General features: G+C 36.9%; 1 protein-coding gene across 1 annotated transcript in view; it reads right to left on the bottom strand.

The window, feature by feature from the left end:
- Window positions 1-13,983, bottom strand: part of MAP3K7CL (MAP3K7 C-terminal like) — a 47,866-nt gene extending 33,883 nt beyond the window's left edge. Inside the window, exons 1-2 of the mRNA XM_081327741.1 lie at window positions 13,721-13,983; window positions 8,593-8,701 (exon numbers count right to left, since the gene is read on the bottom strand). Of these exons, the coding sequence (XP_081183867.1) occupies window positions 8,593-8,662 (70 nt within the window). The 5' untranslated portion in view covers window positions 8,663-8,701; window positions 13,721-13,983. The remainder of the gene's footprint in view (window positions 1-8,592; window positions 8,702-13,720) is intronic.
- Between the last annotated feature and the right edge of the window lie 207 nt (window positions 13,984-14,190).

Genomic DNA, 14,190 nt, shown 5'->3' with positions numbered 1-14,190 from the left:
ATCTGCCAAATATCATCCCAACAGTGAACCATGGTGGTGGCAGCATCATGCTGTGGGGGTGTTTTTCAGCAACAGAGACTGGGAGTCTGGTCAGGGTTGATGAAAAGCTAAATGGAACAAAGTACGAGGATATCCTCAATGAAAACCTGTTCCACATGCTCAGGATCTCAGACTGGGCAAAAGGTTCACTTTCCAATATGACAACGATACTAGGCACATAGCCAAGACAACACAAGAGTGACTTAGGAACAATTCTGTGACTGTCCTAGAGTGGCTCAGCCAGAGCCCTGACTTGAACCCTGTTGAACTTCTCTGGAGGCACCTTAAAATGGCTGTCCACAGGTGGTTGTCATCCAACCTGATGAGCTAGAGAGGATTTGCAAGGAAGAATGGCAGAAAATCCTCCAATCTGGGTGTGCAAAGCTTGTCATGTCATACCCCAAAAGACACGAGGCTGTAATTGCTGCCAAAGATGCTTCAACAAAGTACTGAGTGAAGGGTCTGAATACTTTTGCTAATGTGATATTTCAGTTTTTTCTTTTTAATAAATTTACAGACATTTCTAAAATTCTGTTTTCACTTTGTCATTGTGGGATACTGAGTGTAGATTATTAAGAAAAAAAAATGAATTCCAACAACTGTAGAATCAGGCTGTAGCATAACATTGACAAAAGTGAAAGGGGGTTGAATACTTTCTGAATGCACTGTAGATAGATGATAGATGATAGATAGATAGATAGATAGATAGATAGATAGATAGATAGATAGATAGATAGATAGATAGATAGATAGATATAGAGACAGAGACAGACAGACAGATAAATAGATGACATATATTCACTATTGTACAATATAGCTCAAAACTGCTGTTTCTTAGGAGGATATCCATCAGATTTTTTTTTCTTATTTAATTATAGCTACAAGTCATGGTCCTGATTTTCAAAAAGTTAAATTCCTGTCAGGACCCACCCCAAACCACGTCTTAGGAAGACAAAACTCTTGGAGCCAAATCTAGTCCAAAAGGAATCTTTACTATGACATGCTTGGTTGTAGGAATACAAGACAGGACTTAATATTGTTCTACAAACTAAACCCTTATAAAGAGTTCCTGGTTCAACCCCCCCCCTTAATTCCATTTGGTCAGTCCCCCATCATTTACCTCGTATCATCCCTCTTGTGGGAAAGAGGGACCTTTTATGTTTATTGCTCTCTTCCTTGACACAAGCCAGATGCTATCTACCCTAAACCCTCCCTTTTGTTCCCCCAGTTCAAAAGGCTTCTCTTTTCCTTTGAAATGCCTAATACAGGCTCAATACACATTCATTCCCTCCTCCTCGGGAGATGGCAGAATCCAGGAACAATGTTTTAAACATACATTTATGAATATGATATAAATGGATTCTGACAATTCCCTAACTGACATGGACTGACTGAAATTGCCTTTATGACTGTTCTTAGAAAAGCAGTTTCCATGTGGCAACCATATGTTTTGTCTACATCTTTATTTTAGGTTTGGGTGATTATTATTCATGTGGCTCTTGTGTAATAATACCTCAGGAAGTGCTTTATTGAACAAAAACATGTCACACTAGCATAATGTAGTGAAGTATCTTAGGAAGGCACATCAGAACTAATCATCTCAAAATTTGAGAAATGTCAAAATTTGAGAATTCATTTCAAAATTCATCTCAAAAATAGCAATTTTATTTATTTATTTTATTTATTTTTATTTTTATTACATTTATATCCCACCCTTCTCCGAAGACTCAGGGCAGCTTACAAGCTTAGCCAAGTGCCAAGTGCCCTGGAAACCAGGAGTTCAAATAAAGATTTATTGCAAGCTTAGGCCCTCTACAAGAATCTGGCCAACTGACCATTAAGGGAAATGTGGAAAAGATAAGAGAGGGTGGCTGGACTTAGATTTCTTGCAGGCCCAAAAGGACTTGTGACATGTTTGATCCCTCCCTCAGGCTCAGCCTGGTCATCTCCTACAAGCTTCTGCCAAAAAGTAGAGGTGCTTCAAGCTTTGCTCAGGTTTCTGATAATATTGAGAGTAGGATGTGTTTTAGTATGTAAGAATTTATGCCATATTGTATTAATTATGCATCTCTGAACCAATAATTTGCCTATAAAATGTATTGACCCTTTGGAAGAGGAAATGATAATGCTATTGTTAAACAGAAAGGGGAAGACACCCCTCTCCCCTATTCATCTATACTTGCAACCGAATAGCAGGCTGCTGTGGAGTTCTTCCATAAGAGAAGACCATAAGCAGTGTTCTCCTCACATTTCTTTCCTTTGGATAAATCTTTTTCACTCAATCATCTGTTTTGTAGGATAGAAGCCCTTGTAACAACAGTTGGACATGTAAAAAAAGAGCACCAGGAGTGGGCTGTAAGGAAGAGACCACAGAAGCCATACATGGTCCAGGAATATTTTCCCACTGCTTATGAATTAACATCCTGTTTGCTTTGGTCTGCAAAGATATTACTCACATGGAAACTGAGCCTTACAACTAAGTGTCTATGGAGATTCTCAGTCATTCACGTCATAGTTATCTCAAAGGTGCTTTTTCATGAGGCAACTGGACTTTCTTGTTTTTCTTTGAAGATGTTTCATTTCTCATCCAAGAAGCTTCTTCAGCTTAGAATAGAATAGAATAGAGGTCTTCTAGTCCAGCCGCCTGCTTGAGCAGGAGAATCTATACCATTTCAGACAAGTGACTGTCTAATCTCTTCTTAAAAACCTCCAGTGATAGAGCACCCATGATTTCTGAAGGCAAGCTTTTCCATTGGTTAATTATCCTCACTGTTAGGAAGTTTCTTGCATGAGAAGCAAAATGCCTCATGAAAAAGCACCTTTAGGCTTACAACTAAGCATAGATAGGTTGTTTGATTAATCTTAGCAGCAAGTTAAAGTCTGAAAACAGTATATTTTGACCAAAAATAAATGTTCAGATGTTCCTAATAATACTTTGGAAAAAGTTCAACTGGCACTCTTAAGCATGATGATAATTAAATCTCTGCAACTTTTGATATGAAATAATGAATTATGAATTATGAAGACTAACATAGCAAAAATTACAATTGCACTGTCTAAATTATAAATGGATATAAAAATAAATGATTTATGGATGTAGGATTACACTACCAAGAATTTCTGATTTCTAGCAATGCAAAACACAGCAACTATACAAAAATATTTTCTTTCCTGAATTGAATTTTTGAATTTAAGAAAGTTTGCGGTAGTCAGGAGTACTTTTTTAAATGTACGATCACATTTTTTCAGTGCTCAGATAAATTCCTGGGTTTAGAATGTTTCATTTTAACTGTTCATAAAACTCTACTTGGTAAGTACTAGGTTTTTGTAGAAAAAAAGCACATACTGAATCCTCAAGTCTATATAGCCTAGAATAAATGAAGTGACTGAAAATTTTTAAAACTAACCAAGCAAGATTATTTTAGCACATTCCTATTTTGTTAAACTAGAGAGACTTCAGGATGTATGGACTAAATACTCTGTTGACATTGAGCATAGAGTTAGTCCTTGTTTAATGACAGCAATTAGCACTAGAATTTCTGTCACTAAGTTATGTGGTTAAAAAAGCACAATGTCACATGACTATGGAGCCTAGTGACAGAAGTTCTGACACTTCCGGCTGAATGAATCACTGTTGAACATTAAGCAAGGATGTCACATGGTCACCATTTGTGACCTTCTACCTGCTTCCCCATTGACTATAAAAAGGTAAAGTTTCCCCCGCACATGCGTGCTAGTCGTTTCTGACTCTAGGGGTTGGTGCTCATCTCCGTTTCAAAGCCGAAGAGCCAGCGCTTGTCTCCGTGGTCATGTGGCTGGCATGACTAGACGCCAAAGGTGCACGGAACACTGTTACCTTCCCACCGGAGTGGTCCCTATTTTTCTACTTGCATTTTTACGTGCTTTCAAACAGCTAGGTTGGCAGAAGCTGGGACGAGTAACAAGCGCTCACTCTGCTACGTGGCACTCGGGATTTGACCTGACAAACTGCCGACCTTCTGATCGACAAGCTCAGCGTCCTAACCCACTGAGCCACCGCGTCCCTAACTATAACTAACCATTGACTATAGCAACAACTAAACAGCACAGAAATAATATATTAAACACTGTCTTTGCTTTTAACTAATGGTTCTTCTTTTTTCTGCAGTTCCAATAGGGTAACTCTAGCAGTTAAATGCAACTAATAGTTGTAGTGCCATGGTTAAGATATGGCTCAAGGACAAGAAGCTTCAGGTTCAAGTTCACCATTCCTCTCACTTGCTGACTTTACACTAATAACTCTTCTCAGCCCAAATCTTCTGGGGACAAATTAAAGAAAAGAGAACTATGTGCTCTATTTCAAGAAAGGCGGAACGTAAGTCTACCGAATTAATATAGAATATGTATATTATCAAACATTTAAATATAATATGAGAGAAGAATGGTAAATGAAGACAAAGATTTGCTTTTTTCCTCTCTATTATAATCTTATGAAAATCAAATCCCCTGGTTCCTATTAGCCACAGAGAAAAACTTGTGGCTAATAAAGCAGATGTAAAACATTTGCACTGAGATGATGGTAGTTGAGGAAACACTCAATTTTATCTTCCCTGTCCCTAGAGCAACCATTGAAAAACAGCCACAACAAAAATGCATGTTAATGGCTTATGCAAAATTGATGTTATCTCTGTCTGTATCTCAACAAAAGTATTCAAAAGTGTTTAGGCTTTACATACTTTTATACTTGAATGTACATATTTTGCTTTACATGCCAGTGGCCTCCTACAGTTTTAGGGTTTTTTTTGTTAAAGAAAGACCATTGTTCTAAAAGAAGAAAGATGAATCATTAGAAAAGCCAAAAGGAACTAAGAAGCATGACTCAATCTCCTTAATGGGACAGCTGCTGTAATAATGTTTGACTGGTAATTGTCAAATGCTTGAACAAAGTCACAGGATCAAAATTGTATAGGACTAAGGGTTGTTTTGGCAATCTGAGGAGCATGCCACAAGATGTGCTACCCAGAAAAAGCTTCTGCAATTTAGATCTTTTATTAATGTTAAGGGCCTCCCATTCAAATGTCCTCCATCCTATCAGTCCAAACTTCTTTACCCATTTCATACAAATGTGAAGTAGCAACCTTTTCTTTTAAGCAGATATACACTGCTTGCTTGTAAATGTCATAGACAGATACCTCAATAGCACAAAAAACATTTTTAATGCACTGATGGTAATATTGCATACCATCGTTTTGATACTTTCAAAAGCTATAATGTCAATTAGCTGTTTTAAAAAAATATTTTGAGGTTTGCTTTTTAGTTTTTCCAACCTATGTATTATAGAATTAATCACTAATGTGGAAAAATGACACATAGAAAATTGTGTTATGACACCCAGAGACAATACTTACGCTACCTAACATGCTAAGCTAAGGATTTTCAAAGAGTGGACCACAAATCCCTACAAAGCTGTAATTTGTGGGGGTTGTTGGGTATTGGGCAACTTGCACATGTGAACAAAGTCTCTGCCATAATTTATCCCTGCTTTGCCTACAAGCCAATAGCTAAATTACCCAAGGAAAACCTATAGCAGCAACTAATGACAGTTCTGGCTTGGCTTGCACAAGAGAAATAATGAGCAAAGCCAGGATTCTGGTTATGCAGAGCTCCGGTTTTATACTTGTAACGAAGGGGTGTCAAACTGCCGGCCTCTTGGCCGGATGCATCACGTGGAAGGGGAAAAAAGTCACGATAAATCGTGACAAGTCATGTGACACGGCAAGTTTGACACCCCTGTTGTAACCTAACTTGCACTTGTAAAGCTAAATCACTATGTCACTTTCTCTCAGTTTTCCTAGACAATACCAAAACTGGCTTGTTAAAACAAAGCACACAGTAATGTTTGGAGTAATTACTGACAGAGCTTCTGTTCTGCATGTATTTGTATAAGTTTTATGTTTGAGTTAGGATGCTGAGCTTGTCGATCAGATGGTCGGCAGTTTGGCGGGTCAAATCCCGGGTGCCGCGTAACAGAGTGAGCGCCTGTTACTCGTCCCAGCTTCTGCCAACCTAGCAGTTTGAAAGCACATTAAAAATGCAAGTAGAAAAATAGGGACCACTACGGTGGGAAGGTAACAGTGTTCTGTGTGCCTTTGGCATCTAGTCATGCCGGCCACATGACCATGGAGACGTCCTCGGACAAACGCTGGCTCTTGGGCTTTGAAATGGAGATGAGCACCAGCCCCTAGAGTCGGAAACGACTAGCACGCATGTGCGGGGGAAACTTTACCTTTACCTTATGGCTTGTTTATACAAACCTCTATTTCTATCAGAATTTAACCTTGATGTCCCTACAGGTAGTCCTTGACTTACCATTCATGATTGTTCAAAGTTACAGTGGGGCTAAAAAAAAGTGACTTTATGATGTTTCTTGTACTTACAGTCTTCACAGTGATCCCATGATCCTGTGGCCAAAATCTGAGTGCTTGCCAATTGGCATGTATTTATAACAGCTTCAGAGTCATGTGATCACCATCTGCAACCTTCCCAGATGACTTCCAACGAGCAAAGTCAATGGGGAAAACCAGTTTCACTTAATGACAGCAACAAAAAAGATTGTAAAATTGAGCATGGCCATATCATTTAGTGATGAAAGTTCCAGTCCCAATTGTGACTGTAAATCGAGGACTATCTGTATGATATTTGAATTTGTTTTCAGCACAGGTGATGGCTGGGACCAAGAAGCAAGCATGCAAAGCAAGCTTCTTGGCACAGAAGCGTCCTCTCCAGTATCTTGCTGCATCTGTCAGCAACTGTTGCGTAATATAACTTTTATTTTTTTTTCCTATTGGAGATCTGGTCCTAGCTAAAATAATTGATAAGAGCAGGAATATGATAAATCAATATATATTTGCGTTAATATATAGACACTTTTGTGTACGAGAGAATATAATAAAAATATGTTATCCTTGCTGAAGGACAAATGAATATTTGAAATCCTATTCAAAAGGTAAAGGTAAAGGTTTCTCCTATCCAGTCGTGTCTGAGTCTAAGGGATGGTGCTCATTTCTGGTTTTTAGCCAAGGGAGTCAGTGTTGTCCAAAAAACACTTCCATGGTTTTGTGCCCAGCATGAATATGTGCCCAGCCGCATGGAACGCTGTTTCCTTCCCACCAAAGAGGTACCTATTTATCTACTCTAATTTGCATGCTTTCAAACTGCTATATGGGAAGGAGATGGGGCAAGTAATGGGAGCCCACCCCATCACGCCACATTCAGGAACCTGGGCTGTCAGCTTTCCAGTGTATTTAACCGCTGAGCTATTGCGTCCCTATTCAATTTCACATTTCTTCAACACGTACATTGATAAATGTTTTAAGTGAGCACATGCCTGGAAGGATTTTTTCTTCCTTGACAGAAGATAATTACATAAATCTTGGATTTCCTTGATTAAGCATGGAATATTGTTATGATTTAAGATACATTAGATATAACAGAAGAACTAATACAAAATTTTCTTACTTTTTTGTTTATGAATCAAATAGTAATTCTATCTGAGCAGGAATCATAACTAATTTAAAGTGTAGTGATGTGTTAACAACTATCTTCCTGAAAATGATAAAAAATATATAATGTTCCATTAGAAGAGAGCCCTAGTTTCACAAGTCAGAACAGATATTACCCCTGTGGAGTTTAATCATGGTGCCAACAAAATCCAAGGGAAATGAAATGGATGAGTGGATGTCAATTCCCTGGCACATGTTGCTCGTTTTTGTCAGAAAAGAGGTCCAACATGTGACCATCTTTCTATAACACACAAATTTTGCAGTGCCGAGTTGCTACTTCATGGAATGGTTAAAGATAGGAAGGTTGATGGCAGAAAACACTACCAAATTTACTGCCAACCATTTACATTAATGCTTGAATCTGAAACTCTCTTATTAGAGAGTCAAATCTTACCAACTATTTAGTGCACCTGGACCGCTTAAACTAAATTACCAGGGGGCAACAAAGAGTTAAGAATTCTGTGGCTATTTTTATTGCCCTGTAAGGGTAGTTCAAATAGTAGCAGTTCAAATTAGGCACTCCTAACTTACTTCTAAACATACATAGGATTCTGAATGGTTTGCTTTTATTATTCATAACTTCTTCCTAAAATACTTTCTACAAGCTTTTTCATTGGTACAATTCACACGGTTTATTTTTTTACTTCAACTGTCTTTTTTAAACCAGTCAATGTCCAGAAAGGAGTTCTGTCTGACGGTTGGATTTAGGCTACTTGCAAATTCCACTTTCAAGCATGGGACTCTCCAGATAATCCTGGGTGTTTATCAGCTTGGCCTTCCTTACAGGATTTGTCCCCAACAAACATTTCAGAAAATTTAGAGTTGAATATGTTTTAAATAATACTACAGGAAACCTCTTAAACATACCAAATACTGTCCCCATGTATTAGAAAGAAAAACAAAGCAAATAATTTAAGCCATCTAAGAAAAATCAAGTACTCCTTTGAAGAGTAATGACAGTACAATTGGAAGAAACAAAGGCAAGCAAAAGAATACTTCCATAGACTATTACCTGGGGAATCATTTAGACTGAAGGCAATTCGTATCCTTTTATCAGCAGGTACCCTTGCTGTGGTGATCATGTGGGCACTCGAACCTATGCGCCTAGTTGTATGTTTCACCTAGAGAATAAAATAGCAAATTTGTATAGGTCATGCAAATTCATTGATGGTGCATATCAGATAAGGTCCTATAACATGTTTTAAATGATGTTCAAGGAAAGATTTCCATCCAGATTTTTCAACAAGTTCAGATGCTCTCTTCATTTTCCCTAAAGAAATTATAGCCCCATACTACTTTGTCATATTCAAATGCAAAGTAGAGAGATTTTAAAAAGCAAAACAGGCTTGCTTTGATAAGAGGGTCTATTTAAATATTTGACATACTCTACAGAAATGCAGAGCAAGTTATAGAATTGGGTTGTGTGTGATGATCATCAGAAATTTTTATTGGTTTAGACAAGTCTGTCCCTTCCTCCCACAATGACCTTTCGTATTTATTTTTTTTACAAAATTAAAGACAAATGGATCAGCCTTTTTTTTCTAGATTAGCCTATCATTAGACAGAATAAAGCAGTTGTCTCCAGCAACTGTTAATTAGACTGCTGTATCAAATGACTGCGACAGATATAATTCTAATACAAGTATTTGAATTAAATAGAAATGCTGATCTCATCAAATTCTGTGAATTATGCTTTTTAAATTTTTAGTTTTCTGTCTATGAATATGTGTTTCCTTTTTTTAAGAAAAGACTTTCCGTATGAATCATTGTGCTGATGCAACTGACTTGCTTTAACTTTAACTCTACAATGGAAGCAAGGATTAAAACAAACCACCATAGTTTAGTTTAGCACAAAGTGTAATCTGAGTCAGTGAATGCAACCCAGCAGCTGTTATACTGACTTTCATGATAGAATGTGGTAGAATCAAGGGCAGAATGAAAATGGGCAATGTGGATGGTATTGATGTAGCTTTTTCTTACTTATGTCTTTTGAGGGAGTGACTTTCTATTTCTTAATACATTTCTGTAGTTTGCATAATGTTCCCAAAAGGGAATAGTATTATGGGTATGCATGTAAATACAGTAGATGCAACTATAATAGATAAACAGGCTAACAGATTGCATGAGAACAACTAACTTGCATTAGTTCTTAATGATAGCAGCTGGCTAAAAAAAAGCTTAGGACATTTCAAACCTACTCTATACTATGCAGACAGCTAGCATAGCTTTTCTGGAGCACCATTCCAAAAATTAGGTTACTAGGTTAGGCTGATCTGTGAGTAAGCTGTAATCACAGCCTCTAATTCCTATGTAAATTATGCACTTTCATTGAAGTTCATCATGGTTACTTTAATACAAATGTAGGAAACCACAGAATCATTCTGATGAAATGAATTATAGTTCACGAAAACACATCCTTTTTAATAAAAATTATTCTGAAAAAAAGCTACCAAATCCTTCTGATTTTGGGCTACCATAGACTAACACCACTTTTTATACAATGCCAGTAGGGTTAATTATAATTCATATTCCAACAGTGACTTATAGTAAAAAAATAACTTCTTCCCAACTCCTAACTAAAGCCACACTTTTTATTTTAACTGCTGCTGGACAGAGTCATGACATTTTAGGGAAGCTTACAGATAGTCCTTGACTTATGACTGTGTAACAATGGTTCAGTGTTACAACAACCTTGAAAGAAAGGATTTACAATCTGTGCTTTCATTTATGACTGTCACACCATGCCATGTTCATGTGATTGCAGTTGGAGCACTTGGCAAGTAGCTTGCATTTATGACTGATTGCAGCATCCTGTACTCATGTGGTCACAATATGCAACATTTTTGCTTTTTTCCAGCAAAAAAGCGCCCATTGGAGAAGCTGGATTCACTTAATGACCATATGACTTGCTTGATGACCTTTGTAAAAATTGTCATAAAATTGGGTCAGACGTGACTTACAACCACAGCAACTTACAATGGAAATTCTGGTTTGTGTGTGTGAGAGAGAGAAAGAGAGAGAAAACACATGTGCTAAATGACTTTTGGATTGGCATCACAAGAAACTGACTTTCTGGAAGTAGCCTAAAGCTTTTACTGCACAGGTATCTTTAGTTGATATTCATTCCGGGCTACACTGTCATGAAATGAAAATGCTCTAGCAGTAAACCATATGTTGATTGTTAGATATAACCATAGTTCTTGATAGTTCTAAAAAAAAGTCCAGTCTAAGTATCTCCTTGTTCTCCCTCCACAGGCATATCCTTCAAACAGATGGGCAGGTGCCCAACTATTCCTTCTCCACAATCCATTTCCCTGGACTTCTGTTTTTAAAAGAAAGTTATTTAGCTTGGTCACAGATGATGAAGAGAAAACCTAGAGAGCATCTTTTGCTGCCCGCTCTTGATTCAAGAGATTGTCTGCTGCAAAACACAAAACAAAGTACAACTGGAAACAATGGAGGTAGGGAAATCTCTAATGCTAGATCATTTACCCACTCATCATATTGTAATTTTACTTTGAAAGTGGTAATGATCTTGTAAAGTGATGGCGGTACGGTCTTCCAGTTTTAATTCCTAAACAAAATTCAGTCCAGTCAGACAGATGGAAAGTGATAGAATGTACATGCAACTGTGTGAATTTATACTGCAGCCTTTACACCTTATCTGATGCTTGGAAATTCCGACTGGTCTGTAACATCTACTTATTGATTTAACAGAACTATATCCTGAAGTACTTCCCACAAAGTAAACCTAAAGGGAGACTGATCATGTAATGATTGTCTCCAAATCTTACAGCCTTCTGAGGCAGCACTTTTCTCTGAAGACCACCATTATGGGGGAAACTGTTCTACAGGCTAGGCAGGCTCCAAGCTGTTTAAGGGTTTATATACTATAGTAATAACAAGCACACTGAATTTGTTCTTGAAATCAGTTGGGAGCCAATGCAGCTTAGGCAGAGTAGGTATAATATGCTCTCACCAAGACATACCTGAGAAGAGTCTTGCTGCTGCATTTTGAATCTGCTGTAATTTCCCAATCTCTTTTAAGACATCCCCAGGGGGCACTTTGTTATAATTGTAATGGCAAATGACTAGAGCAAATAATCACAGTTGCCAGATCAGGCAGCTCCAGGAACACTCCAACCACATAAGACAAGAAGCACTTCCCAAGTGGTGAGGTTTCCTGGATCTAAAAAGAATGGGGTTGAAAAATTACACTTTTATCTTGATGTCTAGACGTACTGTTTTCCAGGAAAGGAGAAGGATATGGAAAAGACCAGATCTTTAAATTAATCCCAAAATATTTTGGGGTGGGGGAGGGAGGGAGAGTTTTTGAGATACAATTTAAAATGCAACAATTTAATTTTTGTTTAAACTTTGTCTTGGAAACTGTGTCATACAGACAATTGGTACTGCTATAACTGTTATGTAAAAAATATCTTAGATATATTACTCTGTATATTGCTCCTATCATTAAATATCAAGTATGCTTTTATATCCATAAGTGCAAGTTTTTTCTGCAAAATCTATGCTGACCAGGCCATTGCAATTTCATGGGTGTCAGAATATAATTGTGTATAGCTTTCTCTACAGTTTTGGTAGAATAAGTGTAAAAATAACTCAATAGCTAAAAATAACAGTGTATAATTAGAGTTTTCTGTATTCCTTATTAAAACTGGTTAAAACTAGTGAGATGTAAACTGAATTTAAATTGAGCATGACACTCTTTTTACTTGTTGGCCAATGTATATATAATTTCCAATTTATCTTGAATTCTGATTATGAAAATAATTAATTAATTATATTCTTAATCCAGGAATCTTTGTCATTCAATTCAGGATAATATACTAATGTAATTTGTAGGTACTGGAGAACTAATACATTTGACATTTTTCCACTATAGAAATCATTTCATAGTTTATTATACTCCATAGGATAACAGAATACATGTTATTGTACTGTATCATGCTAAACTTTTTTGTGCGTAACGAACAAGAAGTGGTAAAATGCTTTTAAAGTAGCTTGCTGATGTCCCCCCCCCCTTTTTTTTCTTTCAAATACTGATAAGGCTACTAAAGTTGCAAAAATCCAGGCTGATGCTAGATGGAAAGCAAAAGTTAGTGTTCTATATCTCTTTGTGCCACTAGTTGGTTTCTGAACTTTTGCTGCCCATGTATGTTGGGTACTGGAATATTAATACCTAAATCAGATAAAGATGCTAAATAGTACAGTTTTAGATCCGGTTGATTCTGAAAATAGTTTGACAAAATTTTATATTTGCTAGCCTTTCAAATAAAATAAAATTCAAATAAATATATGAATTCTGTCATACTTTAGATAAAATTATATAAACAAAATTTGGATTAATGGTCTATCTGAAATACAGTACTAAATTTCAAACTGTGAAAAGAAAACCTCATATATCATTTTTAGATTAGAAAAAATACAATTATGTTTTGCTTTCCTATTCACTGCGTACAAAGTCTAGCTTTTGACTTCACATCACAGATGAAAGCTTCAGTGATGCTACAAATGTAGGGTCTAATTTATTCCATTAATTATGTGACTTACCAAAAAATTAAAAAAAAATGAAGTACTGCATATTAAAAACACATGAGTTCTATTTTTAATTACATTAATTCTTAGAAAAATTATGTTATTAACTGGTTAAAAAAATACAAAGATTTTAACCAGAAACTTGAAATAGTGTACCAAGTTCTTTTAAATGAACCCATAAAAGAATTTTCAAACATCCATTTTTAAGCTTTCCAGAGAGACCTCTTCAATACAGATGTAATTTTCTCTAATTTTAGCATATATCCAAGAGGTTTCCCTCTTAGAAAAACAAAGCAAAGGGAAGCTATAAAAATAACAGAACAAAGATATAATCCGCATGTATCATCTAAAATGAACTAAATAAAACTGCTTCAAGCATACACCTTGATCTTTTCTTTTGTGTAAGACAGACAGCTTTGATTATTGTATTCTTTGTCTAAAATAGTCATCTAGGAAACAGCTCTTTAGCTGGCTTATCTGTGAATCTGCATGCACTTTGCTTATATCTAAGAAACTTCAGCTTCCGAACCCGAGTGTGGTTACAACTCAATCAGTTAGTCCAGTTTTCACACCTGTTGCCTTACCTCACTTAGTGGTGTCTGCACTTGTATAAATCCAGGGCCAGCCTCTGCCTTGACTTGTTGTTGCCTTTATGGAGTAAAGATTCAGGAAAAGAAAAGGCTGCACCTGCTACATAGCAGTGAACTGACAAGGTCTGAGAAGTTGAAACAGCTGTCAGGACAACATGCTGCTACCTGCACTTCCCACAGGCTTTTTACGCCATCAGGACCACCCTTTTCTGTTTTCCGTCCCAATTCCACAGTCCCTTCCCTTCCCAGCAATGAAAGATTACAGCATTGTCATGCTTCCTGAGCAACCCCCCCCCCCTTTTCAGGAACCGTATTAAAGTAGCCAATTGTCTGGAGGCCAAGATGTTTAATTCATTAGTCCTGCCAAACCTAAAATACAAAGTGACTTGCTTCATGGGACTGGAATGTTTTCAGCATGACCCAATCAGTGTCTGTGTCTATTCCAGCAAACTGGAAAAGATAGC

The sequence above is a fragment of the Vipera berus genome, assembly GCF_964194415.1.
Source record: "Vipera berus genome assembly, chromosome: 4".
Classification (NCBI taxonomy): domain Eukaryota; kingdom Metazoa; phylum Chordata; class Lepidosauria; order Squamata; family Viperidae; genus Vipera; species Vipera berus.
The sequence above is the reverse complement of the archived record's forward strand: the minus strand, read 5'-3'. Positions and strand labels throughout refer to the sequence as shown.